Source organism: Tympanuchus pallidicinctus, unplaced genomic scaffold (assembly GCF_026119805.1).
Source record: "Tympanuchus pallidicinctus isolate F22 unplaced genomic scaffold, pur_lepc_1.0 scaffold2, whole genome shotgun sequence".
Taxonomy (NCBI): Eukaryota; Metazoa; Chordata; class Aves; order Galliformes; family Phasianidae; genus Tympanuchus; species Tympanuchus pallidicinctus.
This window is the reverse complement of record NW_026294721.1, coordinates 43666545-43692713: the sequence shown is the minus strand read 5'-3', so window position 1 is coordinate 43692713 and position 26169 is coordinate 43666545. Positions and strand designations below refer to the sequence as shown.

The 26169-nt window shown below is 39.2% G+C and overlaps 4 protein-coding genes and 1 long non-coding RNA gene across 9 annotated transcripts in view; 3 read left to right on the top strand and 2 right to left on the bottom strand.

Annotated features, from left to right (window-relative positions):
• Nucleotides 1-450: 450 nt before the first annotated feature.
• On the bottom strand, nt 451-16388 carry HELQ (helicase, POLQ like). 3 transcript variants are annotated; one of them, XM_052682857.1, is made up of 18 exons: nt 16236-16388; nt 15174-15927; nt 14516-14694; nt 13788-13988; nt 12738-12810; nt 12204-12301; nt 11620-11718; nt 10759-10904; nt 9178-9417; nt 8247-8388; nt 7846-7950; nt 7129-7348; nt 5853-6010; nt 4680-4778; nt 4227-4400; nt 3651-3764; nt 1186-1320; nt 451-644 (listed from the first exon to the last, which is right to left on the bottom strand). In XM_052682857.1, the coding sequence occupies exons 1-18, from the start codon at nt 16386-16388 to the stop codon at nt 567-569; spliced, it is 3168 nt and encodes a 1055-aa protein (XP_052538817.1). In that variant the 3' UTR covers nt 451-566. The 3 variants fall into 3 exon arrangements, with proteins under 3 accessions (XP_052538817.1, XP_052538818.1, XP_052538819.1); XM_052682858.1 differs by lacking the exons at nt 15174-15927; nt 16236-16388 and adding an exon at nt 14935-15064; XM_052682859.1 differs by lacking the exons at nt 13788-13988; nt 14516-14694; nt 15174-15927; nt 16236-16388 and adding an exon at nt 13130-13740.
• On the top strand, nt 1232-15648 carry LOC128080538 (uncharacterized). Of its 2 annotated transcripts, none has more exons than XR_008206724.1 (4): nt 1232-2343; nt 3847-3963; nt 6106-6599; nt 8352-9237. It is a non-coding gene; the product is annotated as an uncharacterized LOC128080538 (long non-coding RNA). The 2 variants fall into 2 exon arrangements; XR_008206725.1 differs by lacking the exon at nt 1232-2343 and adding an exon at nt 15558-15648 and having other exon boundaries at nt 3760-3963; nt 8352-8407.
• A 30-nt stretch (nt 16389-16418) lies between the features above and the next one.
• Nucleotides 16419-18729, top strand: MRPS18C (mitochondrial ribosomal protein S18C). Its single transcript, XM_052682889.1, has 6 exons — nt 16419-16692; nt 16792-16853; nt 17686-17769; nt 18088-18145; nt 18469-18528; nt 18612-18729. The coding sequence occupies exons 1-6, from the start codon at nt 16434-16436 to the stop codon at nt 18680-18682; spliced, it is 594 nt and encodes a 197-aa protein (XP_052538849.1). The 5' UTR covers nt 16419-16433; the 3' UTR covers nt 18683-18729.
• Nucleotides 18730-19819: 1090 nt separating this feature from the next.
• On the bottom strand, nt 19820-26141 carry ABRAXAS1 (abraxas 1, BRCA1 A complex subunit). 2 transcript variants are annotated; one of them, XM_052682869.1, is made up of 9 exons: nt 26008-26141; nt 25286-25376; nt 24056-24092; nt 23419-23485; nt 22229-22422; nt 21730-21849; nt 21013-21097; nt 20472-20583; nt 19820-20334 (listed from the first exon to the last, which is right to left on the bottom strand). In XM_052682869.1, the coding sequence occupies exons 1-9, from the start codon at nt 26092-26094 to the stop codon at nt 19910-19912; spliced, it is 1218 nt and encodes a 405-aa protein (XP_052538829.1). In that variant the 5' UTR covers nt 26095-26141; the 3' UTR covers nt 19820-19909. The 2 variants fall into 2 exon arrangements, with proteins under 2 accessions (XP_052538829.1, XP_052538830.1); XM_052682870.1 differs by lacking the exons at nt 25286-25376; nt 26008-26141 and having other exon boundaries at nt 23427-23485; nt 24056-24098.
• Nucleotides 25349-26169, top strand: part of LOC128080526 (glycerol-3-phosphate acyltransferase 3-like) — a 24140-nt gene continuing 23319 nt past the window's right edge. The window contains exon 1 of the mRNA XM_052682864.1: nt 25349-25438. The gene's annotated coding sequence lies outside the window, so the exon portion shown is untranslated. The remainder of the gene's footprint in view (nt 25439-26169) is intronic.

Sequence of the window (26169 nt, the reverse complement as noted above, 5' to 3'; positions counted from 1 at the left end):
TGTTCAAATCTGTTAAAAATAGTACTTAGAAGAGGCAGTATCTACAATTCCTTATGCAACTCTGGAATTTCTTCATTAGACCTACAACTCTATTTCTCATTCCATTAGCTTTCCCCAGCAGACAGGAACTCCTATCAGCAGAAGTTTCAAAGTAGTTTGCTCACACATGGGTGTCCTAAAGGATGCTTATGATGCTACCACGTCACTTTTTACTGTGCTTTTTAAGCCAGCTATGAGCCATAGTTCTATGTACATAAGTACACACCACCACCTAAGTCCAGCCCCCAAAGCATTCCTAGAGCTACGTATAAAGATGGGAGCTATTTAATAGCACATCTTTTGATTCTGGTCTGTGCAGAAGAGATTCATTATCAAAATTTTCAAATAAAGAAAAGTTTCCAAGAAATACTTTCAATTCAAAATTCACACAAATATGATGTATATAAAAGATAATAAATATTTATTATATTTACAGCATGTATACATAGGACAAAGTTAAAACCTAAGACATGCCCAAATACTTCAATTCATTATTATTTTTTTCATGACTGAGCCGGTCAGTAGGTTTATGGGATATCCGTAGGCACCTTTAGGAGTTCCTCTACTTCTTCTTGTAAAGCTTCAGCTTTTTCAGTCAGCAGCATCTGTAATAGCAATCAAACAATTAGAAAATTAAGACAATCATTTGCGATACTGTTAGGATTAAACATTAGTGTTCCTTTCCAGGTTTGTATCTGGTCTTGAAAAATGAATTGAAACAATGCTCACAGGACTGCAGCACTCCAAGATCTAATATCTTCTTATGTATTATGCCAAGACCTTGTACTGTTCACTGTTCCAGATAAGCTACCAGAACATTTCTGGTCTTTGTTTCTCTAATGAAGAGAACTCTTTACGACCCCCCCCACAGAAAAAGAATTGGTTTAAGTAGTTTCTATTTGCCAATCATTTAAGTGCATCATGGGCTGTAGTCGCTGAATTCACCCCCACTGTAATCATCTTAGATAAATAATGTGGTTAAGAAAATGAACTCACTAGATTAATACTGATTACTGTTGCCACTGCAAATATTCACAAATGCCTTTATTTCTAAACTGAATCTTCCACTTTCTTTTAATGTTATTCAAATATTCATTTTTGAAACTTTGAATTCCTCAAGTAGTTTCTTTTAACATACTTGCTTACCTTTGCAGATGAAACCATTTGTTTGGCTTGACGTCGTGACAAATGCTCGATCGTCTTCACCAGAGTTTCTGGGTTTGCATTAGCTAAGTGTGCTAAAGTTTTGTACCCTGCATTATAGAGCTGTTTAGCTCGTGCCTGTAAGACAGAAGTTGTGTCAGGTTATTTTAAGAGGCAATAAGAATCCTCAATCCACCTCAGACATTTATATATATTTTTTTAATAGTGATCCAGGTTCCCTTGGATTCACCTTTCCAAGAACAGCAAGCCTCATACGAACTGGCACTAGCAATTCAGAGGTACTGACTTAAACCTGAAAAACCTTACACAGTTCTAAGTAAACCAGGCATCATTACTTCCTCTGCACCTGCACAGTACTGTGTCTGCCACCCTCATTTCTCTTTTGTCACGTTTTCTGCATTTGCTGTCACTGACACAAATCACTGCCTTATCTTCTTTAGAAGATATAAATGAAATGAGAGCTTGTTGTGCCTGAAAAGTGTTGCCCCTATTTTTCTGCAACTTTTAATACCACCTCATGAGCTTCCATAGCACTCCAGATAAGACTGCACTTTGCAGCTTAGAGCTTATTAATATTTTTTTTGCTTTACTCAATTGTATCTTTTCCTCTAGTTTTACACCAAGTCATGGCTGTTAGCTCACAAGGACAGGAGAGATTCTCTGGAATTTGACAGCTGAAATCAGCATGGGAGTACGTGTGGCCTGCTTCTCTTTACGAGGCTTGGTCCTGTTGTGGTATAAGAATGCAATGCAGCCCAACAGTAATTACTGTATACAGTCTTTTTGGAGATGTTTCTTTTGCAAAACTTACAGTGATTGAACTTGTATACAAAGTTTAAGTCAAATGCATTTCTAGGCTGGTTTTTAAAGCATTTGGTAACGCCAAAGCTCTAACTGCCTGAGTAATAATTCCTATCAGATGGAAAAGTGGTACACTGCTGTATGGGAACTGCTGAACCACAGCCTGAACCTCTGACTGATCACCTGAGGCAAGCACTCAGTCAGCTGCCACAGCACAGGTGAAGGCAATTCAGCTGTGTGACCGGAAGGGGTGGCACCATTTAAGGGCTGCCTGCCACTGAGGAAGGATCTCTTCTGGAGGTTGCTCTCTGTGGAGTTTCTTGTGAGTCTACAATACTGGTGAGTACTTTTCACTTATCTCTAATTGTCTTTCCCATTGTGATAATCTTAACAGCTTAGCTTCTCTATATACTATATAACATCTGTATGCTTACTGATCATACAACTACCATCATGTATTTGGTCAATCACACTTTTTTTTCTCCTATTGTTAAGGCACCAAGGAATAGGAAATCTAATCTGATGGCATGTATACACATAGTACAAGTATCCAACAGAAAAGCTTACAAACAACACATGAGTACTTAGTGATGTGAAGTGTCATAATTCACAAAAAAAAAAAACCATTAAATGCCAGCAGACCTCTTCTGTACTGTTCTGTAGCTGTATGCACAATATGACTGATAGCTCAGATCCTGCCCTTGCTAATAACTAACAGAGAAATCATAGTTTGCTCTTTAGCAACTCAAAATTCTAAGGACGTTTTCTCTTCTACTATGGTAAGCCAAATATTGATTCTATCAGTTTCCTACACACAAAACTATGTAAATCGTGCCTGTTCAAGATGTCAGTATCTGCTAGAAGTACCAGCTGTCGGTATGATTTTAATGGTTTTAATTATTGTTTAAAAGCACCTTGATGAGAGCAATGTATTTCAAGAACAATCTGTAACTTCAGTAGAATCATGCTGTTCAGACTCTTCTTGCCCTTAAAGGCTACAAGCCATGGAATGAAGACCTTTCTTCTCCCTTTATACCAAATTCAGGCCATTTCATACAAAATGCATCAAGGTGTAAGTCTCCATAGCTTTAACTTTTCAGTGTAAAAACTCACTGCCACCTATCTGCTGACAACGTGATTTCTACAGTATGCTGGAATAGAAAAGACACATCCTTTTCAAAGGAGGTTCACTCACAATCCTGCACTCAGTTCCCACAGTATCTTAATGCTTGAATAGGAGCCCTCAGAAACTAGTCACATCTCTCATTTGAAATACATGCACCACCATTAGTGATACTAGAAGCTTATGTTCCCTGTTTAACTTCCCGTAGTTCTGTGATAATCTTCTAACTTAATCTCAAAATAAACTTGACCTGGGCTGTGTTTTACAGTTGAGCACAAAGCTCTAAATTGGTATGCAAATGCAGTGCCTTCACTATTGCTGCAGCAGCAACTGGAAGGAGAATATGACTGGCTCCAGCTCGCATTCCCCCAACAGTCCCTGACATAACAGACTGTTGCGAGGTATTCCTACGATGCCAGATTTGGAATAAAATCTAGCTTGGTCTTCCAGAGATACTTTAGTGATAATAACACTTAGCACAAAAGTTTGCCTTTGTCCAATTGTTGAAGATAGGTTTACTTACCTCTAGAACCCCTGCTACCTCCATCAGTGGAATGAGCTCTGTCTTAACACAGTATGTCAAGCGCTTGGTAAGTTCTGTCAGCAGGGCTTTATAAACCCAAAATTCCTCCAGTTCCTGCAGAGACAAGGACAATTAGAAGTCAAAGTAAAAGGCAGTAAAAAAGACAGTAGGAAAACTCTTCTTGCTATTCTTACAGCTTGTTGCAGAGTTGCATCTGGCGCTCCTCAACTAAATCTGGAATGGTTAAGAAACAACCAAGACAGCTCTTTTCTCACAGTGACATTCCATCACCAGAAGGCCTCATCTCACAAAGGTAAGCTCATAATTTTCCATCAACTGCACTTAATGATACTGATCAGTGACCTCTAAAGTAGGTATTCTTGTATTCTCTGTCCATCAAGCTTACTGTTAACACAAGAAATATGCTTTGTACTGGCATTCTTTTCTTGACAATGTATAGTTACGCACAGGAGAGGTGAAATGCAATGTATGCATTGAATTTAACATAACAGAAGAAGACTTCAAGTTTTGCAAAGCCAATCAAGAGAAGATACTAGGAGATATTTAGTACACTACCTCACAGAAATGCAGAACACAAGAAGCAAATGAGGCAGCAGATGTAAGGAGATTCTGCACGTAACCTCGGGACATGTTGAATTTCTCTGAGACGCTCCATATGTTGGTCTCTTTCAGTAGGGCATACAGGACAAATGACAGGTACAGCCTGTTCACAACAGCAGTGTCCACATTCTAGGAATAAAACAAGTTAGAACTCACTACCCCCTATGAAATTCACAATTTTCTGCTCATTCTTCAAGGATTAAGTCTTTACGTCCCTGTTCCTTCACATCTCTAATATAATCTAATATGTTAGACCCTAATACATTAAACATTATGAAAAACATAAGAAAGTTAATGAGTAAAAGAAGAGTAATAATTAAATACTTTCAGGAAAGTTATCCAGCATTTTTAAACAGTTGAATTACAAGACTACACTGTTGTCTTAGGTGTAAGAAATCTCCAGCCTACCTTTCTGATGGCTTGACCAGAAGCCTTTTTTGCAATAAAACTCTCAGGTACTCCTACCATATCTGCTACTTTTTGCTCTGCTGAACTCAGCTGGTTGAACTAAAGGAAGATTGATTACAGTCAAAATCATTTCTTCATTACAATTAATTAGAAATTAAATGTTACAAATCATAATAGCTCTAGACAATGTATATTTAACTCTAAAAAGTAATTCACATCACATTTGTTTAATACACACACCACCTGCAGGCAAATAGCTAATTTTGCTTTCCCTGCTCCTCCACAAATAAGAAACTAACATACTTTTTCACCTTTAACTCAACTGGTTTAAAGCCACATACACCAGAAGTTTAGCAGCTGAATACATCTGTATATGTGTAGAAAGGGTGTGTTTTTTTTTTAAATGCATACACAGCTTAATTATTAAGGTGCACACAGCATCACATTTCTCACCTTGTCTGGTAATGACAGTTATCTATATAAAATTCAAGATGAATTAATTAAAAACCACAAACTACCAGTAGCTTTTCTACGTGCTCTAGTATTTTCTTCCAAGTCTTGTTATTTACTTAAACACATCTGGAATTTAAGTTCTTCCCTGTCAGATAGTGATTAATGCTAGTATGGAGTTATATAAAAAACAGATCTGGTTCAGTTTCAGCAAATATTTCAAAAATAAGAAGCTCCATGACCAACAAACAATTTTTTTTTCCTGTACTCCATGCTTGAGCTTGCAGAACAACTCTTCAGGATAATTTCATACAAAATTCAGACAACTATTTCTTATGAAATATGTTGTTGAAACCAGAAGTCTGCTACTGAAAACTGTGCTTTTAAATATCTGTATCTAATATTTGAATACTAGGCTGACTTCTCTGCAGTCAGATCTGCAGCTTCTTTACCTGTCAAACTGTTGAGTACAAACCCGGTTATACAGACTTTAGTGCCGTTGTGCTGCTGTTTCTCAGTAAGAGGACAAAATATCAGTGCACAACACAAATTAAGTTCTTGAGGTAAAGAAAAGCACTTCTGCCCTATGATTGAAAACATTAACATCTTTACCTTTTCATCAAAGCATTATTGTACTAGTTATGTTCTGTATGTATAAACACACTCAATCCACTAAGCAGCATTAGTATATGCCCCAATCAAACATTGAAATGCAGATCTCACCTGCCTCAAGTATATCATCCAATCTGGGCTGCAGTTGGAAACCATGTCATATGGAGTAGCTAAATAGAGAAGATGAAGACTGCTCTCAAGAACCAGCCCTTCCAAGCCTTTCCTCAGTTCTTTGTAAAGAAGATCACAGTACGACACATCTATAGAGCCTAAAATAAGCAGACAATGCACAGCAATTTTAGGTAGGCATACAGAGTTTAGTGCAACAGATTCTCACATGAAGTCATCATTTTATTTTTTCCAGGAAAGTTTGTTGGTAGTGCAATCTTAATCCAAGAGGAAAGCGTAGCCCAAATAATCATTGTTATCTATCATTATTGGCAAAAAGGAACTGCAAAAAGTCTGCGAGCACTGGTTTCCACATGCATTTTGTGTGCTTCTGGAACGTTTGAATTATCTTCTTTTGAAGAAACTCTTGTATGAAACTGAGAGATGGCTTCAGCCTGTAAAATACAAGTGCTTTCCTTGTCCTACATCTTTATGCTATGAGATGAAAAAAAATTGTACTTTCTGGTTGTATGGGAACTTTTGATCATGGCCTGAACCTCTGCTTGACCACCTGAGACAAGCAATGAGTCAGCTGCAGGAGCACAGGTGAAGGCAATTCACTTGTGCTACCAGGAGGGGATGCAGCCTGGCTCCACCTCTCTTAGACCCCTCTTAAGGACTGACTGCTACTGAGGAAGGATGTGTCTGGAGGTCGCTCCTTGAGGAGTTTACTGTGAGCCTACAACACTGGTGAGCATTTTCATTTATTTTGATATCTTTCCACTGTGATAATCTTGCTAAGCCTGACATCTTATTGATGTTAGGCTTATACTTATTGATCCTACATCTTATCAAGCCTAACCTCTGTATACTTACTGACCATACACTGGTATACTTTTTACATTAGATTTGGACCACATGTAATATTACTTCCTTTCCCCATTAGTCTCTTAATAGGCATTGTGAGTAACATTATTTTTTAGCCTACTTGTAGAGATTGTGAATAATTTTCATTACAAACACCAAATTAAGTCATTAATTTTAATACAGTTCTATTTTGAGTCATCTTGTGATTCATGTTGTTAAGATTCATACCTGTGACGTTCAGTCACACAATGCTTACTCGTTCTTAATTTCAGTCCAACACATTATTTAGTAACTAAACTAGCACTGGGCAAGCTTTCTTTTTTTTAATTGCCTTTTCAAAGAGAAGCAAGCCACATTAAATGAAGGTAAGGCTGAGATGAAAGGGCTTGTTGAAGAATAAGATTAATCTTACCTTTATATGTAGCTTTACCCAACAGTGTGATTGTTAGTGTACTTTTGGAATTTTGATCCTTTTCCATTATTTTTCCTTTTAAGAGCCCCTTTTCTATTAGATTTTCTAGTTCATCTCTAACAATCTCTGAGAGGCTCTTCTCTTTCAACAGCAGCTGCTGCTGGACACCCAGCAATGTATGGCACATAAAACTGTACACTTCCTCTTGGGTAACTGCAATCTGCATAAGATTTGGAAGCAATTAGATGTTTAAATGTCATCACACAAAAAAGTGCATGCTATTCAAAACAGTTACTCAGACTATCATTTAAGTTGTTTATAGAGAGCTAAGTGACAAATAGAATAGACAGCTGATCACTGATCTGATGGGACAGCATGTCCATTTCTTTATTATCCTGGCTGTTCTATTATGTTCATTTGTTTAGACTGTTGCTAGTTTTTATTGGTAGAATCTAGCATCAGAAAATGAAGTACTAAGACACTGGAGAACGTAGACATAATTTTGGTCTTGTCCACGCTAGAAAAGCATCATGTTATGTCATTGCTTTTTAAGTGAGGAAAATATTATTCAGTTTTTCACTTCCTATTTGAAGGGAAGCTGTGCTGAACTTAGCTAAGTTCAACTGTTAAAAATATCTGGTTTTCCTACAGAATCAAGTAATACAGTATATTTGCATCCCCCAAACACTTTAACTGCTCATAATACTTAACTAATACCTTCAATCCAACCAATGATAGCAACAGGTACTGCATTCCCTTGGTGAACTCTGGCAGAAGATTGCTGTAACAATTCTCCAAAGGACTGGTTATTAAATCCCGAACCTAAAAGGTCCCAAGAAATATATTGGTACAGAAAAATATTTAGGGAATAGTTTTAAGCTGTTCTGAAGTACTGACACTTTGTTTCTAAGCAGAATCACAAGTATCTGTAAACATCAAGCATTTATAGCTAATGCCTGAAAACAATCCATGTATGACTAAAGCAATTAACTGGTATTTTGTAAGTCAGTTACCTCAAACAAATTCTACAGAGATCAGGCTAATGACCTCATCTACTCTTCTTTATCTCACCAACTTAATCCAATGACTCAAATCACCAACAGCTTCATAAAAGTTACCAAAGGTTTGTCTTTTTCCTGCACTATGAGAATACTTTCACCAGCACTGTCAATACCAGCTCGACCAGCTCTGCCAATCATTTGTTTATATTGATTCTTCTTCAGGAACTCACTAGCAACATAAGGGGCTCTTAAAATCACCCTGTAAAAAGAAATCATTGGTAAGTTGTGCTTAATATTAAAATTACTGTAGTTGCAATATCATAAAAATGCATTCTCTAGGTATGCTTCATGCTTTGCAACTTAGATAAGCAACATTGTACTTGTTTTGTTGAACACTTTTGGAAACATCTAACACCTTGAAGTCTAAATCATAATCCATTTTAATTGCTGCAGAGCCTTTGTATTAGTCAAACACAAACAATGTTGACACTAAGTCAGTAATGCTAAAAACAGACCACATTTCTCTGTTAGGAAAATAAAGTTCTCTCTCCTCAGATGTGTTACTCAAACACAGACACACAAAACTGGATTCTAAGCAAACAGTCTGGTCTTGAAGACTGGGGCAAACTGTACTATCAATACCTGTGTAATGAGTGCTAGCACATTATTCTGGTAAAATGTTTAAACATCTTCTCCTTATAAAACAATTTTTGGATTTAAACATTCTTGTAAAAGCATTTAAAAAGCATCATCGCTTGCTCGTTATTACTGAACACTGAAGAAATTTCTCAATATAGTAGAAATTCCTTCATCTGTTCAGGAAAATGTTCCTCAACTGTGCATTCTGAGAGACTTGTAACTGACATGTTTTTCCTAGAATTAAAACTGCAAAGTTATCATCTGTCCTAAGCTCACTGTGTTAAATTACTTCCTCCTGAAATTTCCAAGTAACAGCTGAAAGATATTTAGAGTTCTGATATTTCCATTTAAGGTTTATTATTATTTACAATGCAAGAATGAAACAATGTAATATTTTTGGTTAACTTACCTTCTTGCTGGCAGGTTAACACCAGCAGCTAATGTAGCTGTGCAAGCAAGAAGACACAGGACACCCTTAGAATATGCTTCTTCTATACTCTTTCTTTCATCATTTGTCAGGCCACTATGGTGATAGGCAACACCAAAAGGAATTGTTTGCCTCAGAACAGGACAGATGCTTCCATTTCCAATGTCCTTTAGGTTCTTAATTAGGTCCTGTTTCTCTTTCTCCCTGTGAGCTCTGAATTCTCTTTGAGAACAAAAAACATTTCTTCAGACTTTGATCAATTAATAATCACTTTAAAAAATTAAGGCAGACATCTTCTACATTTCTCTCCATTATCTGTTCCTGTAACTAAATATGTGATAAAGATTTGGATAAGGATTTGTTTCTGATAACTTCAAAACAGTAATACACAGGTAAAGACTGAAGTCACCCACAACTGATTATTTTTTTTTTTTTTGTTCTTGTTTGGAAGCATGGGTACAGAAGGCATCAGATATTGATTAGGTGTGTATCAGGCGCATTGAAGACAAGAGAGAAGGTCAATATCAGCTAATAGCAAAGTTTATAGACACTAAAATTGGTTCTGAGATTGGGAATTTGAACAATCAATGTAATTTCTTCCTACATGCTATTTAAACTAGACTATAATTATATTAAATCAGACTTTTATCCAGTCAAACAAATCTCAACTTCTTTTATATGTGAAGCCTAGTTTAGTGTTTACATCCTCTAAGGAGAGAATACTTGGTACTTCCATAGTCAACTAATGACATACATGACCAAATACAGGGCTATAGAGAAAATGCCTTAAGTAGCTTGTGGAAATAAGTGCCAATAAGATTAAGTGGTTTTTCTTTTTTTTTTTTTTTTTTTTGTATACCCTTCTCTTACTATGTTTTTTAAATTTATTTGTCCTCTATTTGTAAAATCTGCTGAAAAAAGCTTGTAAAACAGTTTACTAATAAGCCCTCAAAGGAGGGCGACAAAGCTGGTGAGGGGTCTGGAACACAGGGCTTATGAGGAGAGGCTGAAGGAGCTGGGAATGTTCAGCCTGGAGAAGAGGAGGCTCAGGGGAGACCTCATTGCTCTCTATAACTTCCTGAAGGGAGGCTGTAGTGAGCTGGGGGTCGGCCTCTTCTCTCGTGTCATTAGTGATAGGACCAGGGGGAATGGCTTCAAGCTACGGCAGGGGAGATTCAGGCTGGACATGAGGAAGTATTACTTTTCAGAAAGGGTGGTCAGGCACTGGAACGGACTGCCCAGGGAGGTGGTGGAGTCACCGACCCTGGGGGTGTTCAAGGAAAGACTGGATGTTGTATTGAGGGACATGGTTTAGTAGGAGCTATTGGGAATAGGTGAACGGTTGGACTGGATGATCTTTTAGGTCTTTTCCAACCTTGGTGATTCTATGATTCTATGATTCTAATTTTCTATAATACATCCAGTTAATAGCTTCATGTAATTCTGTATATTCAAAGTACACCTCATCACCCAGAAAAAGCCACTTCCAAACTAGTTAAGATAAACCCCGAGTTCTAGCCAATAATTTCATATATAATAAAAAAAACATGAGGTAAAACATACTTGTTCAGATACTTGCAAACCATTGTAGCCACGTTTTCACAGTTCTTTTTAGTGGGACAAAAGATTAGGCAGGAATATTTTGGAATAACTTCAGTAACCAGTGCAACGATGTGGTCGGGATCTGCTTTCTCCAGGCTACTGGAATACTATCAACAGATTGACAAACATTATTTTTCAAACATATAATTTAATTCTTAAACTCAGCAAGTACTCAGTACATGTTCTCTGCCTTCCCTAGGGCATTCTCCATTTGTTTTAAGGTGACTTAAACAAGAATTTGTAGGATGAACTTCTCCCAACCAAGCACTTTACAGTTTACCAAAAGATTCAGCTCAGAATATCCATATAAAAATCAACACTCTTCTTCCTCCTCCTTAATATCTTTACCTGTAGTGTTACAGTAGCAATGCTGCTTGTGCAAGTGGATGACGGTGTACTGCCACCAATCTTAACATTGAAGTGAATCCAAATAAGACTGTAATAAGCTTATAACAATGAACATATGTTCTGTTATTTAAAAGTGAGAACGTATGTTCTGTTACTTAAAAGTGATAAACAGCTGAGAAAATCTACCCAAAGACTTGCAGCAGTTAGTTCTATGGAATTTTCAAGCCCTTTACTACCCATGGGAGAATACTGAAAAGAAAACAGACCAACCCCACTTTCTACTAAGAGCAGTACAAATGTTAAAATAGAGTTAAATATCTGATATTTAAAGGACCTTTTTCCTCTTCTTAAGTTTGCTATTGTCTTTGTTATATGCATTACAAGTCAACTATGTTATTTCTTCTGTGAAAGCACTGCAGACATCAACAAATAATGATGTTTAATAATCATAGTTCAAAGAAACTTACATCTTACCTTAAAATTAAGGAGACGTGAAAAAGTAAAGCCATTTTCTGCTTTGCTGTCAACTTCATAAATTGTATCTCTTATCTTTATGTATTCCTTTAACTCTACCTAGATTGATTTAAGCCAGAAACAGAAATAATAGTCAAATTACCAAGATGAAGCCATTAATAATATGTAGCTGTTTTTTTAGTAACCATCATGCTTCCCTTAAATACATGCATGCAGTCTTTAAAAACAGATCTAATTATCTGCTCTGGCAAAATAAGTGCCTAATTAGCTAAGAATATGCATCACTGTTCATAAACAGTTCTCATGATTGAAGACCACCAGCTCAGATTCCACATGCATTACATAAACAATAATGATTTATCACTATTTCATATATGTAAGTATATGTACGTACACAATACACTGTGTGGCAAATCATGAAAGAAGTTTGTTAGTACCATTACAAGTCTTACCATGCATACTGCTTTGATTTTTAAAACATTGTGAAAGTAAACACGTGGCCCATGTTAAAAGTCTGAACAGGGCTGCTATAATTTTAAAGCCAGCAGCAATATTGACTGTTTTACAATATTTTGTGTACATACCGGTCTGAAATTTTTAGTATAGTACTCTGCTTGCAGGAACTTCTGCAGGTCTTCAACATTATTTAAAGTTGCACTCATTCCAACAATGTGTGTGTTTGCTGTAAAAACAAGTTTTACAGAATTTATTTCCACGGTCACCATTTTAAATGCTTTGCTCAATACTTAACTCAAAGGCCTGCTTATCCATTATTAGCATTTACTTTTAAGTGCCAAATCAGCAGTTTTCATGGGGATGTAGCTAAGAAATATTGCCTGAGATGTAAACATAAGAAAGGAAGTCTTCTCTGTGGAGATGTTTAATTGCAGTGGCTAAGGGGCTCCTATGAAGAAATGAAAGATGTTTGACAATGCACAGAATTGCTCAGAAAAATATCAAGAAATCTTCAAGAACACTCAGCCCATCCTTATGAGGTTAAACAACCCAAGCAATCAACACATTTTCCAAAAGCAGCCAAGGCAGCACAGATCTAGAAAGCAAAAAGGTGATCTCTCTCTACAGGAGATCATAGAACGATAATTTAGAGACTGACTTACTACTAGCATGAAGTATTTTTGCAAGAGTCATTTCTAGTGTTGCTCCACGACTTCCCTCACCAATCATATGCAACTGCAGACCAGAAGAGAAAGCAACCAAGAGTTACTACTGGGTTACAAATGTTCCCAGAAATACAACCGTTTATTTCTAAGTAATTCTGAGTTGAGTGTCTGTCAAGACTCTGTCTAGAGATCTACTTGGTAAACTGACGTGCTAAGCTTCTTCTCTAAGTATTGACTTAATTAATATGTATTTAAGAACTGCAGGACAAAAGATCTAAGAGTACAAGCAGCTAAAATTTGCATTGCATTTAATTAGATCACAAGTGTCATGGAAATAGGATCTCTTGCAAGTACAGAATTAGCATGGAGATGAAGCAACCTAAACTTACCCTGTTCAACTTATTTTTAAGAAACACTTGTTAGGGATCCTAAACAAATCTTTCCTTAGCAGGCAGGTGCTACCAGAAAAAGCCCAACTTATTTATTAAGCCTCTTCACATTTAGAGAAGTTGTGTTTAACTAAGGCCAGCCTGGAGCATTCCAGGAGTTGAACATGTGATTTCACATATTACACATGTGATTCAATCCCACAGTGAACCTTTAGCAGTACAACTCAGTCACATTATTAAAAAGCAGAGTAACAGGTAATTCTCAGTGAAATGTGACTTCATTTTCCCTGCAGTATACCAGCATTCAGATGCCAGGATACCAAATTCAGGCACGCAACATGCATATGCAAAAACATGTTCTATGCAACTCAGTATCACTTTTTAATTTTTGTTACTTTGTAGAGCCAAGCTAAGAAACAGTTAATTTACAATTAACCACTAACACAATAGATCTGTTAACGCAGTCTCTGTGACAAAGAATACTTCAGTTGATGAATAAAAATAACATTAATCATAACAGGCATTGGTTACAGATCAGTTTCCTGATCCCAAAGTACCAATGAAGTAATGAAGTTATACTACTTGTGACATGGTAAGCCTTGGAAACTAAACCAATGAAATAAACTAAAGCTATTTATGGGAAAATCTGGTGACCTACCTCATCTACTACAACTAAACCGAGGTCACTGATTCTATCTGTTTCAATTAAAGAATTCACAAGAGCATGTCCTTTTTCTATGGTAGCGATATAAAGTGACTTTTTTATTCTTCTCTTGATGGGTGGAAATCTTCCCTTACTTCCTGCGTATTCTTCAACCAGGAAACCTAATTCTATCCCAAAGCTTGATAAACCCCAAACCTGTTAAAAAAAAAAAAAAAAAAAAAAAGCAATGTCAGCTGGAAAACAAACTTGTGCTCATTCTGAATTTCAGACCTGTCTCAATTACTCAATCACGCATGTAACCTACCCGTATCTAAATCAATTGCATAATGAATACGTTCCCCAGTTGAAAAGCAAAAGCATTCACAAACTTTATCAAACTGTTCTCTAACTTTATTTGGATTTAGTCAGAGTAGCATATGTTTTTATTACATTGGTACTTTGCCAGAAGGGATGACAGCAAAAGGCACTGATATAAGAACAAAAATACGGGTGACGCTGCAGAAGGCTGTCATTTCAAGAATTTCTTATAACTCAGCATATTGAAGTGATAACCACAATATTTTACTAGAATAAAATTGAATCTTAGAGCAGCGCTGAAAGGCAAAGCAACTCATTTCCCAAAATGTTTTTATGAAAAACACAGTTACCTAATGCTACTGCTAAACCCAGTCATGTAACAAGGCACATTGCAGAAGATGCACAATACCAGGAACTTTCCAGACCTTTTCTTGGACAATGGCAACATAGGGCAGGATCATCAGAACATCCTTCTGCCTGCAGAGTAATTCTTGGAGAATTAAAATTTCAGCAACAAGTGTTTTTCCACCACTGGTTGGTAACGAGTAAATCAAATTCTTCCTCTGCTGTAGAGATTTTAATGTTAAGCAATCATGCTGCCATTCTGCAAAATTAAAAAAGAATTATTGCCAATCCTTTTAAGGATATGCTCGTCCCCCACAAGACTCTTTGCCTATGCTGTATAAAACTCATCAATTCAGCATTCAAGAGTTTTCTTCAGTTAAGTGCTACAAGTCTTACCATTTTCTCAGATCTCACAGAAGAAAGTATTCCTGTAAGCCACATCCTCCTCCTCCACACTGCTGAAAAACAATTCTCTTCTGATATAGCTTATTATTATTACCTTAACTTTCTTATGCTTCCTCCTCTGGAGATCCAACACGACTTAGGCTTTTCCCTTAAATGCAACAAGTAGTATTACATTATCCTACTTTTAGATTTGAAAATATTTTAATTTCAATATTTAATTTGCGTAATGGACAGTAATTCAACCATAAACAAGTAACTTTATACCATAATGGATTAAACAGAAAATACTTATACTACAATTGTTTGCTTTGAAGAACCCATAAGTTCTATTACCATAAAGTGTTTCAATGCCCCGAAATTGCCTGAGGAGATGTTTAACTTTACTGGGTAATCCATAAAACGGGCCTATATCAAAAGACGATGATTCAATAGTTTCCCTAGCAACAGAAATCTCTTCAGATAAAATAGCTTCTTTAAGCTGCTTGGTCTTTGAGACCACTGGAGTCTGGGCTTTGGCATTTCCAGTCATAGCATTTTTCAGATGATCTTTAAGACTCACGCTTTTACATGAATCAGACCTAGAGCCTGTGGAAGGTTTTGTGCTTCTGTTCTTGTGTCCAGAGTCAGGACATGGCGATGATGGACTCCGGATTTTGTCCAAGGAGGAATTCTTCCACTCATCCATCTTCTCTGTAGATTTTTGGGATTTCCCTGCAGATTTTTGGGAATGAGAAGAAAGCTCACCCATTTTCTCCAAATACAAAAGTTGTGATGAAGGCAATTCATCGAAAACAGAATCACTGAGGTCTTCATTGGTGTCTCCAGCATCATTTTCATTCATTTGGAAGCCGTAACGTTCATCCACTTGATGCATACTACTATCTTCTGTAGCATGCAAATTACATTGCTTGCTTTGGTTCATTTCTGACTGAAGATTCCCATGTGCAAACTCCCTGGCTGCTTTCATGTCCACACCTTTTTCCTGGGGGTGCTGGTGCTCTGCATCAAGAACTTGAGCCAATAAAGAATCACTTTCATGGAAGCTGTCATAGTCGCCAAACATATCCTCTTCACTATCGTTGTTACACTGTGAAAACAGAACAGTAAGGGAATTAACACTGCAAAGTAACAAGCTGGAAAAACCTCGGCAACCGAAGCATAAAGTGTAATTCATTTAACTGCTCTGCAATTTATCAAGCAATTAATCTGCCTTTTCACTTTGTCAGTTCAACTTTTAATGGAAGGTATATTCGCAAATGAGTGAAATGCGGCACAGAGTCAACGAGCAGCTTTTTCTGAGGTTTCTGATCTCGAACACACCCCCTGCTCAAGTGCTCCCCGCCACCACAGCCTCACTCCGGCCCGCTTCCCCCGTCCCAGCCACCACCTCCGTACCGGGGGCTCGGCCGGGGACCCCTCACCCCCAGCACTGTGTCTCTTGCGAGCCAGCGGCGAGCAGGCGGCCCCGGGCCGTGCAGGGGGGTGGCTCCGTTTGCGAGCGGAGCTGATGCGGCTCCTCCTCCGCACGGCGAGAGCGGGCTCGGCCATGAGGAGGGAGTCGGGACGCGTCAAAGCGGCACCGGGGCTGCGTACATGACGGCCGGCAACGCCACGAGGCACCCAGCCCCAACCGCCGCTTCCGGCACAAGAGCAAAACAAACTGTATCACATGTAAGACGCGCAGCCAATCGCCTGCCCCCACCAGTGCAGGCCGCAGCCCCATTGGCCAGCGGATCGTATTTCCGCTTGGCGGAGCGGCGCGGGGGAAGTTGCGCGCAGAGGGAGGTGGGAGAGGTGAAGATGGCGGCGCTGGCGGTGCGGGGCGGCAGGCTGTGCTGCGGATGGGTGCCTGGTGAGCGGGCTGCGCGTTGCCCTTTGCCGTGCGTCTCTGCGGTGTCTTTAGGCTGCCCTATCGAGCTGCCGCTGATGCTGTTGTCTCTTTGTTGCGCAGCCTTGATGCGGGAGAGGCCTTGTCGTCTTCAGCACCAGCAAGCGGCGGTCGGGTCTGACTTGGTAAGGGTTCCTCACCTGACTGCCAGGTGTGCCATGGCCGCTTCCTGGCAGCTGTACGTGGAGTCCAGTGTCAGTGGGTGAGCTGGTCAAACAACAAAAATGAAAACGAAGATAGCATCTTGTGCTGTGCCTGCTGCTCTCGTGATTGAGAGCTACGTTGCTGTATAGGTTACTGTGTTTATCGCTTCTCACTGTTCCTGAAATCAGCTACTAAGTGTTAATGAGTGCCTATATAAGGTATAGCCTACTACCATGAACGTAACTCTTCCATGCTGTTTCAATAGCTCACACCTTAAAGAAATACTGGTTTGTTTTTTTTTTTTTTTTTTCTGAACTGCAGAATAGTTTCAATTGGAAGGGGCCTCACAGCCTACCCAGCCCCAACCCTTTGCCGTGGGCAGGGTTACTCCCCACCAGCTTAGGCTACCTAGGATCCCATCTGATCTGGTCCTGACTACCTCCAGAGATAAGACATCATGGCCCTGTGCCAGGGCCCTACTGCTCTCTTGAGTAAAGAGCTTCTGTATTATAGCTAATCTAAATCTCCCCTACTTTAGTTTTACATCACTTTACTTGTCCTACTTCTCTCAGCTCATATAAAAAATCAGTCTCCTTGTTTGTATGCAACTATCAAGTGCTGGAAGGCTGTAGTGAGTCTCCCTAGAACCTTCTCCATGCTAAAGAAGCCTAACTTCCTTAACCTGCCTTTGTAAGGAAGGGGCTCCTTTTGGTTTGAAGGCATTCTTTTTCCTGAAGATCTATGTGAAATCAAGCGCAAGGTGACTATTTTCTTGCAAACTTACAAAACATTTTAGCTGTTGTCTAATTACAGCCTATAGAAATGGAGAATCCGTATAAAGAGCCTCCTAAAAAATGTATCTTATGTGGAATAAATGTGGACTACAAGAATGTGCAGGTGAGTGCCTTGAAAATGTAAGTTTATATAAAGCATGTAACGGCTTGGGAACAGAAGTCTGAAGTGAATGATTAATACCAATGTTTAGAGGATCTAAAAACTGAAGTAGTATCAGTGTTTACTGATAAATCTAGTAATGTAACCAGTTACTTCAAATCTGTAGGCCTATTAAATAAAATGTTCAGTTCTAGTTCTACTGTAGTGTGGCTTAAATGATAGGGTATGTGGAAAGTTCTGTAAGAAACTAGTCAAAATATGAAGAAGTTAAAGCTGCTTTTACAAAGCAACCCTTACACTCTTGTCTTTGCTTTCTAATAGCTTCTGTCCCAGTTTGTTTCTCCATACTCTGGCCGCATTTATGGCAGGCATATAACAGGTATGTGGAATGCTACTTAGTGTTTAATGTTGGTGTATTCTACAGTCTAGTTCACTTTAAACAGATATGTTTACAGAACTGGATATTACTGGTTGTGCACATCTCGAAGTGTTCATGTTAATTAGTAGCCTTCATCAAGAAATGAAAATATCTTTTAAGTAATCACTTAATCTTAACCATAAAAAGGTATGTAAGTGTGCATGCCTTTTTGTAAGAAGGCTTTGACAAAGCCAGAACAATTTGTCATTAATAAGACTTCCTCCTTAAACTGATCAGTGAATTACAATTGAAACCAGGAAGCTAAAAATAACTTATTTGTTTAGGCTTGTGTGATAAGAAGCAGAAAGAAATTTCAAAAGCCATAAAAAGAGCTCATATACTTGGTAAGTATTGTTATACTTCATAGTATTTGGTGAGTCACACTCATCCTTTATTTAAAAAGACCCTCCATTTTATTTTCTTACAGGATTTATGCCAGTTATGTTTAAGAACCCATCATTTCTTACAGACCCCAAGATTTGTAATGTTAAGTATTGAGAATAACATACTGTAAAGAAATAAAAATAAAACAAAATCACGCTTAATATTCTCTACTGGTATGATTAGCTGGAATGGTTTTTTGGCTCAAAGCTTGTTCAGTGGCATTTATCTGAGATGTAACCTGTTGAGTAAGCTTTCATGGTTACCATGATCACAGTGATAAGAGAAATACTGGTGGGTGATCAGGAGAAATCTTTTTCAGCTGTTGCTCTTCCTGGGCATTCAATCTGATTTGTGGGGATCCTCACTGAGGAGAGGACCACCATGCAGTCAGTGTGCATACCTAGCAGTCCACTGTGTGACAGCTGTGTGTTCAACTGCTGATTACCAATGGGAGGGGGGTGTGCTATGGATGTGCTGTTGCCCTGATGAACAAAACTTAAGTACCCCCTGAAGGAAGCTCTAAACCACACAAGTGGCCCTTGACAACCAGCTGCTGCCCTGGCAGCCAAAATTCTGCTGTGAAGAGGCTAAAAACCCAAAGAGCTCTGAGGTAGAATGGGTACCCTCTCTGCCAAATTGCAGGTGTGCAGGTCAATGAGATGTCACTGACCAACTTGCTGCCACCCTATGGACCAACATGTGTTATTCTCTGAGAATACGAGTGCATCCCTTAGGGTAGATACTGAGTTGAGAGGATTATCATTCTAGACTGTTTACCCTTGGGGAGTGTAAGGAGTGAACTGATTTATTGTTAATGTTCTTCCCCCTAGACATACAGACCACTAAACTTATCCAGAGGTCTTGCTGAAGATCACTTTTCCCTTCCATTTCAGAAAGAGACAATTAAGTACCAGATAGCTAAGGATAAGTAAAAATATTAAGAACTTTGTTATATATAAACAGCTATTTCTAAGACACATCCGATTTGATGTTCTGCACATCTGCTGAGGAGATGCTCATTGTTGGAGTGGTCCTGAAATCTTCAGTAGGAGCTTGAAGTTCTATCACTGAGGCATCAAGTGAGATTATTGGAATGCTAGCATAGTTTTAAAACCCTGAGATAGAGTATACAGACTTGACTCTGCAAGGCAAAATTAAGGAATGTCATTTAGACTCTGCTTGACTTGGGCCAAACAGGATTTGAGTATTTAAAAATACATCCTTGTAACTTTACAAAAACTCAGTAAGCTCTTTCCATCCCTCTAGTGCAGTAATTTATGTCACTTTAATACGCTGGCAATTGCTTTTTGTACAAATACATCTGGGCAAATCATTAAGTGATCAGAAAGTGGGGGAGTATGAATATTCATTTGTATCTTTGGGATTTTCCAATGCTTCCTCGTCTGTTTCAGTGCTACTCAGTGCAAGCTTTGTTTCTTGGTTGCTGTTGTCTTCATCTTGGTGTAATTCTTGGTCAAGTTGCTGCGATCTTAATTTCTTAAATGATTTTGGTCCTGTTGTGGTGTCTTTGACTTTACGCTTGTTTACTGGTTTTGTTTCAGCTTCAGTGAAGTCCCCTTCCTCTACCATGAGAGTCAATTTGTCCATGATGTTAATATTATGGTCAATCTTACAACAGTTCTTAGAGATCCTTCCTTCGAAGGAAATAATACATGTCTGAAGTCCAGAATTGGGGAAAAATGTTTTCAGTGCCTGACAAAGCAAAACATTCTCCTTTGGTTCTTCTAGGTGATCTTTGTTCCCTCCTGAAAAACAATGGTTACAGACCCTCTTGTGTACTTCCACCAATACTGCTCTGGGTTCCTCAAGTTCACAAGTGTTCTTTTTCCAACAGTGAAATAACTTTGCTGTCTTACCAGTGCTACCATTGGACATAACTTACCTGAAGAGATCTTGTGTTGCTTTTTTCTGTTGATTTCTTCTTTTAAGTGGCTCACCTCTGTTAGGAGTTTCTCTACAGATCGTTCACTGACTTCTACATCAGAGCATATTTTCTGGAAAGAAAAATATCACTTGAGATCAGCTGCATTAACAGAAGTAGATTTTAGTTTTGGCAAAGCCTGTAAAGCTACTGACTTTCTGATATTGGTAACAGTATTAGAAAGCTGAAGTAATGAGGTTGGTTTTTGGAGATGAGAACTTCAGCCTTGTATTGAGTGAGGTTCAATGTCTTTTACTTGTCCTCACCTGCCCAAAAGAGCTAGAGATGATAATTTCCAGAAATAATCCTCTTTAAAGAATTTCTCAGTATGCTTGGATTGATCTTTAAAGTTTAAAGATAAACTTGTATTTGCAGCTGTTATGTAGAGCAAAGAACTTTCTGATCTTGCACTGTACCTCCAACTTGCTGCAGGATTCTAAATGCTTTGCTTGACTGTTTGGTACTGCTGAAAATATCTATGCTGTGGGTATACTCAACTGACCTTCAGCTCCTCCTGCAAGGTGGCATACATCTCATTTATCTTGTGAACCTCCTGTAAGGATCCATCTTCATAAAAGAATTCTGACCTGTGGGGAAAAACTAAATGGTCTAACTGAAAATTGATTCCGGTGGATAGCGATGCTCATTTGAAAGGAACTTCATGAAATAAAGAAGCATTCTAGGTTTTCACTGCTTTGTTTTAGGATTAGCTATTCTTAAGTCAGATCTTCTAAAGCTTATTTTATGTAACTTCAAGAGACCCCTTTAGTGAAGATGGTACTGACTACTGGCTGATGCATAAAATTGTAAGGGGGAAAAAAAAATGACCTGGACCTTTAGTTTGAAGTAAGAAATCTATATGAATTGCTCTTGTTAGGCTACTGTTCTGGACTATTTTTTAATTCTAGCAATAGCATTGTGTATCTCTTGTCACCAAGACTTAAGTTTTGTTTCCAGCTGTGATTACCTTATGTAGGCTGGTGCAGTGCTAGGTGCCTATTTTGACTGTTCTCACTGCCAATACTTGGATGAACTAATTCTGAAGTGCTTTGTGAAGGGCAAAAAAACTATAGGGGCAAGTCAAGAAGTGAGCAGAGTGTAGCTGTACCACTACTTTACTTTGAGTACTTAAAAAGAAAAAAATCTTAATTTGAAGAAAGCAGCTATGCTAACCTTACTGGAAAGCTTCATATACCAGTATGTAAGGTTTACATTGTACCTGTGTTGTCTTACTGCTCTCACAAAGCGAGAAGATGCACAGGAACCAGACACTGTTCTGTAACCTTGCTGCTCTGCCATACCCAAGTTGGTAACGACTAGAGGAACTTTCTGAAAGAGACTTGAAGAGCATAAGTGTGAGAAAGTGCCACATTAACATTTAAGCTTCAGTATTTCAATGTCCCTCTCACTGGGCACCACAACCAGAGGTGCACAGTATAATTCTTGCTGGATATCACACGCAGGTGACTAGACTTTGAGCAATAGTTCTGTATGTGGTTTAAAACTGCTTTTGTATGTCAGGCATGCTCTAATGCAGTTATTTCCTTGTTAAACCCAGCCACTTAGCAGCTTGTCTCAGTAGCTTCATGAAGCCTACTAAAAGCTGTAATTAAAATAAATGAGTCCTAATAGTAACTCAATTACACCCATAAAAATAAAAAGCGAGTCAAATCAGGTTATTTAACAGCTTTGTTAAAATTAGAAAACAAACTGATTACCCTTCTTGTGGCCGGTGTAAGGCATGTTCTAGCCTATAAGTTGAACAGCTTTCTGTCATCACACTAGAAGTTAAGAGAAGGAATACAAGGCCTTGGTTTGATAGGTGTGACTGCAAATTCTTATGTAGAAGTCTTTCCCGGAATGTCATGACCTGGTCTGTGTTGCGTCTGAATTTGTACCATCCTATTACACTCTGCAAACAGAACAAAGTTTGTCAGTACTGCCCTTAAATTACAATGTCAATATATTCCATAATGGAGCAAAGTGGGAAGTTCAGTACAAAGGCATTGATCTAAATGGTTCTGTGTATGTATTTAAGCAAATACTTAATTGTAAACGCCTGGAATGCCTAAGACTATGTTCTACTATGACAACATCTCTTGTTCTGGAATCCACTGAAACAGTTCTCTGAGGCTATACTCAACCTGGAAGTTTGCAAAGGTAATTTAGCTACTTAGCCACTTGCTGCTCTTCAGTTTATACTTTCCCCTTGAAAAATGTTCTTCTGCAGAGAAGACAGTACATGAACTTGCTTCTGCTTAACTAAGGGAGTGAACTGAAAATTGACCTGCCCAGGGAGGTGGTGGAGTCACCAACCCTGGGGGTGTTCAAGGAAAGGCTGGATGTTGTGTTGAGGGACATGGTTTAGTAGGAGCTATTGGGAATAGGTGAACGGTTGGACTGGGTGATCTTTTAGGTCTTTTCCAACCTTGGTGATTCTATGATTCTATGACCTCAATTGGTCTCAATCTAGGAGTCAGCGTAATTGATTTTGGATGTTGAAAAAGTTCACTTAGGAAAAACAAAAGAATGTAGTTAGAATCATAGATTCATGGAATTGCTCATGTTGGAAAAGATCTTAAAGATCATCAGGTTCAACCACAAACTAGCCATACTACTCTAACTCTTAACAACCCTCTGCTAAATCATGTCCCTGAGCACCATACCCAAACAGTTTTTAAACACCTTCAGAGACGGTGACTCAACCACCTCCCTGGGGAGCCTATTCCACTGCTGTGGCAAACCTTAGTCAAAGATGACCTAAATTAATACTATTCTTTAAGGGAGCTGTCTTGACAAGCAGTATATTGGAGTAGATGGAGGGGGGGAAAAAAAATAAAAAAATCAAACAGAACAACCCCCAAAAGCTGGGAGGATGTCCTTTGGCATGTATTAGATTTGAAAATACCTTCTTACAGCCTGACAGTATTTTCCTCAGGGCTGGTTCATTCAGTTCTCCTGCAGAATTATAAAAGCTAGAAGAAAATTATGACAATTAGGACTTTTGTTGTGAAGTGCCTCTCTGGCAATGTTTGTATTTATTAATTTGCAGAAAGATTGCAGAGGGAAATCATGCTGTGATTTTCCTGTCATCAGAATGTAAATCTGCATGGCTGTGTTCCTATTTACAACAGAACTTGATAAATCAGTCCGTGAAATGACTCCTGATTTACAACTATCAGGTGTTTTTTCTGCCCCACTCAGGACCCTGTGTTTCTATTTTCTGATTGGGTGAAGGGTCAAGATATGCTATTTTAGAAAAGCAGTGGTGTTTTTTTGCAGCAGACTGACATCATTCTTGTAGTTTAGTTCCACAGCTCACTAGGGTGTGGTGTATCACATCTCTACATAAAGAGATACAAGCACAAGCAATATGCATAGAATTAATATAGGAATAATGAGACTTTTAGTATCTGTAATTCTACAGAGATGATATCATATCTATTGTATCCTGGTGATTTTCTCAGACATATTATAAGTTAAACCTAATTTTGACTCAACAAATGTTAAATATTAACTTTTTCTGCATCTTAAAATTTTCTTACCTGAACAGCTGGTAGCATGGAATATGCTTCTGTATATCTGAAATGAGAAAGCAATGTTACTTGGTCTGTCAGCTCAAGATGTACATTTTTGTGTGTTGTCATGGCAATTGTTATAAGGAAGAGGAAGAACTTTAATGCTACAGCTTTGTATTAAACTAGTGTCTACTTAAAGGAAATCTTTAAGCAAGTCTAACCTAGATTTCTTTCCAAGCATAAATAGGAACTACTTCTATAAGTTATGTAGTTTTTATACATTTTTGTCAAGTGGAAAATCAAATTTGTCACTTAGTTTTTCCCTCCCTTGAGTACAGAATTAGAAAACAATACAGTATCACAGAATGGTAACTTTATTTATGTTGCAGCAGCATCTGCTTTGCTAGGCAGGGGAATAAAGCTGGAGAACAGGGTGTGTGAGAAAAATGGGGTAACTTTCTACCACTGAAAAGAGGATAAGGGATAGCATTCAGAATCCTCTTCTTTACCTGTTGTCTCCACAACTTTTGTTGTTACAAGTTTTCTAAAATAAAGCAAATAAAGCAATTAAAGCAACCAAAAAGAACCCCACAAAGTTTAGAGCAACTAATGATGGCCAAGAATTTGGGTAGTGTGATCAATGGCACCACAATTTCCTCAGACTTCAGGTTCAGTAGTGAGATTCAGTGGAGGAAAGTTAAATCAAGGTAAAAATGAAAAATGAGATGTGACTTCTCTGTTGTCAGTAAGGTTGGAAAGAAGGCATGCATTACTTTTTTTTTTTTTTAATTGACTGTGTTCTGAAGGAATGAAGTTAAATTTATGTATGCATATATTCTTCCTTAGGGCTACTAGAATATACATATCTGCTCCCACTGCAGTGTAGATTTTACAGAAAAATGCTGCCATCTGCTCAGTGAAGTACATAATTTGCAACATCCACAGTATTTTATAAGTTTCAAGTTCTGTATTAAGCCTGAATGCATTAAAGTTCACATGGCTGTAGGCACTAAAGTTCACTTTCTGCCAGGCAACTGCACTTCAGGCAAAGTAGCAATGCTCAGGGAGCTAGGAACTTGTGCTTGTTAAAATTTATCCTTTTCAGATTAGGATTACCAATTTTTTAGCAATTAAATGTTGTAAAATAAGCTGTGTGTGCCCAGTTGGACGTGAATGGGCAGCCCAGGACCTAGCAGTTGCGTGCAGTCACAGGTGTCCTGGCAGCAAGCTTGCTCTGAGAAATGAGGATGCACTGACCGATTGTATAAACCACTTCCACATCGTCCATCTGTGAGTCGGTGATGCTGTTCTTGGCCTCACCTTTCACATCTCCAAGGAGAAAGCCTTCCTTTTTCGGGAGAGAACAAAAGGTCACGTTAACTGACATGTAACAGGAGTTCGGTCTTAACTGTAAGTGAACACCTTGGGGGGGTGAAAAGTGCACAGATCAACAGAGCGGGTTCTCTTTCGTTTTTAAATGTATGCAAACACTTGGAGCAGAAAGTTGGGCTGCGTTCTCAGGCGTTTATGAGAAAGGGCGCCACGTGCGGCTGTCCGTGTGCTGCCTCTTCGGCGCCCACAACTTCTATCGGCCTCCCGCAGAAGCGCTATGGCTGCCGCGGCACCGCACCGCCTCTCGCCGCTTCCTCCTAGCTTTAGATAGGAAATAAAAAGCAACTTTCCGGCGTCGTTAGTGGCGAAAGCAGCCGGAATAGCAGCGGGAACCCTGCCGAACGGCCCCGCGTTGGGGCACGGCCGTCAGCAGTTGGCGCATCGCCGTCAGCGGGGATCCCCGCCGGCAGGGACGCGCTGCCCGCCGCTCTGCCCGTCGCGGCAGCGGCAGCCCCGGGCACGGGCAGGCCGGCGGCTGCGGGGCTGCGACATGGCGGCCGAGCGCTGCCCGCGTGCGTGCATAGCGGCCGCCCCGCCCCGCCCGGCCGCCTCTCGCCGCCCGCCCTCGTCCCGCCCGCGGCACGCACCGTGTCCGAGTCGGTGCTGAGGTGCTGGAAGGCGAGGGCGCCGAAGACGAAGCCCGAGAGCAGAGCTGACGTGCTCTCGCCCTCCATGCCCCCGACAATGGCGGGCCGCGCCGCGGCGGCGGGAGCCCCCAGCGGTCGCCGGCGGCAGGGCAGGGCTCGGCG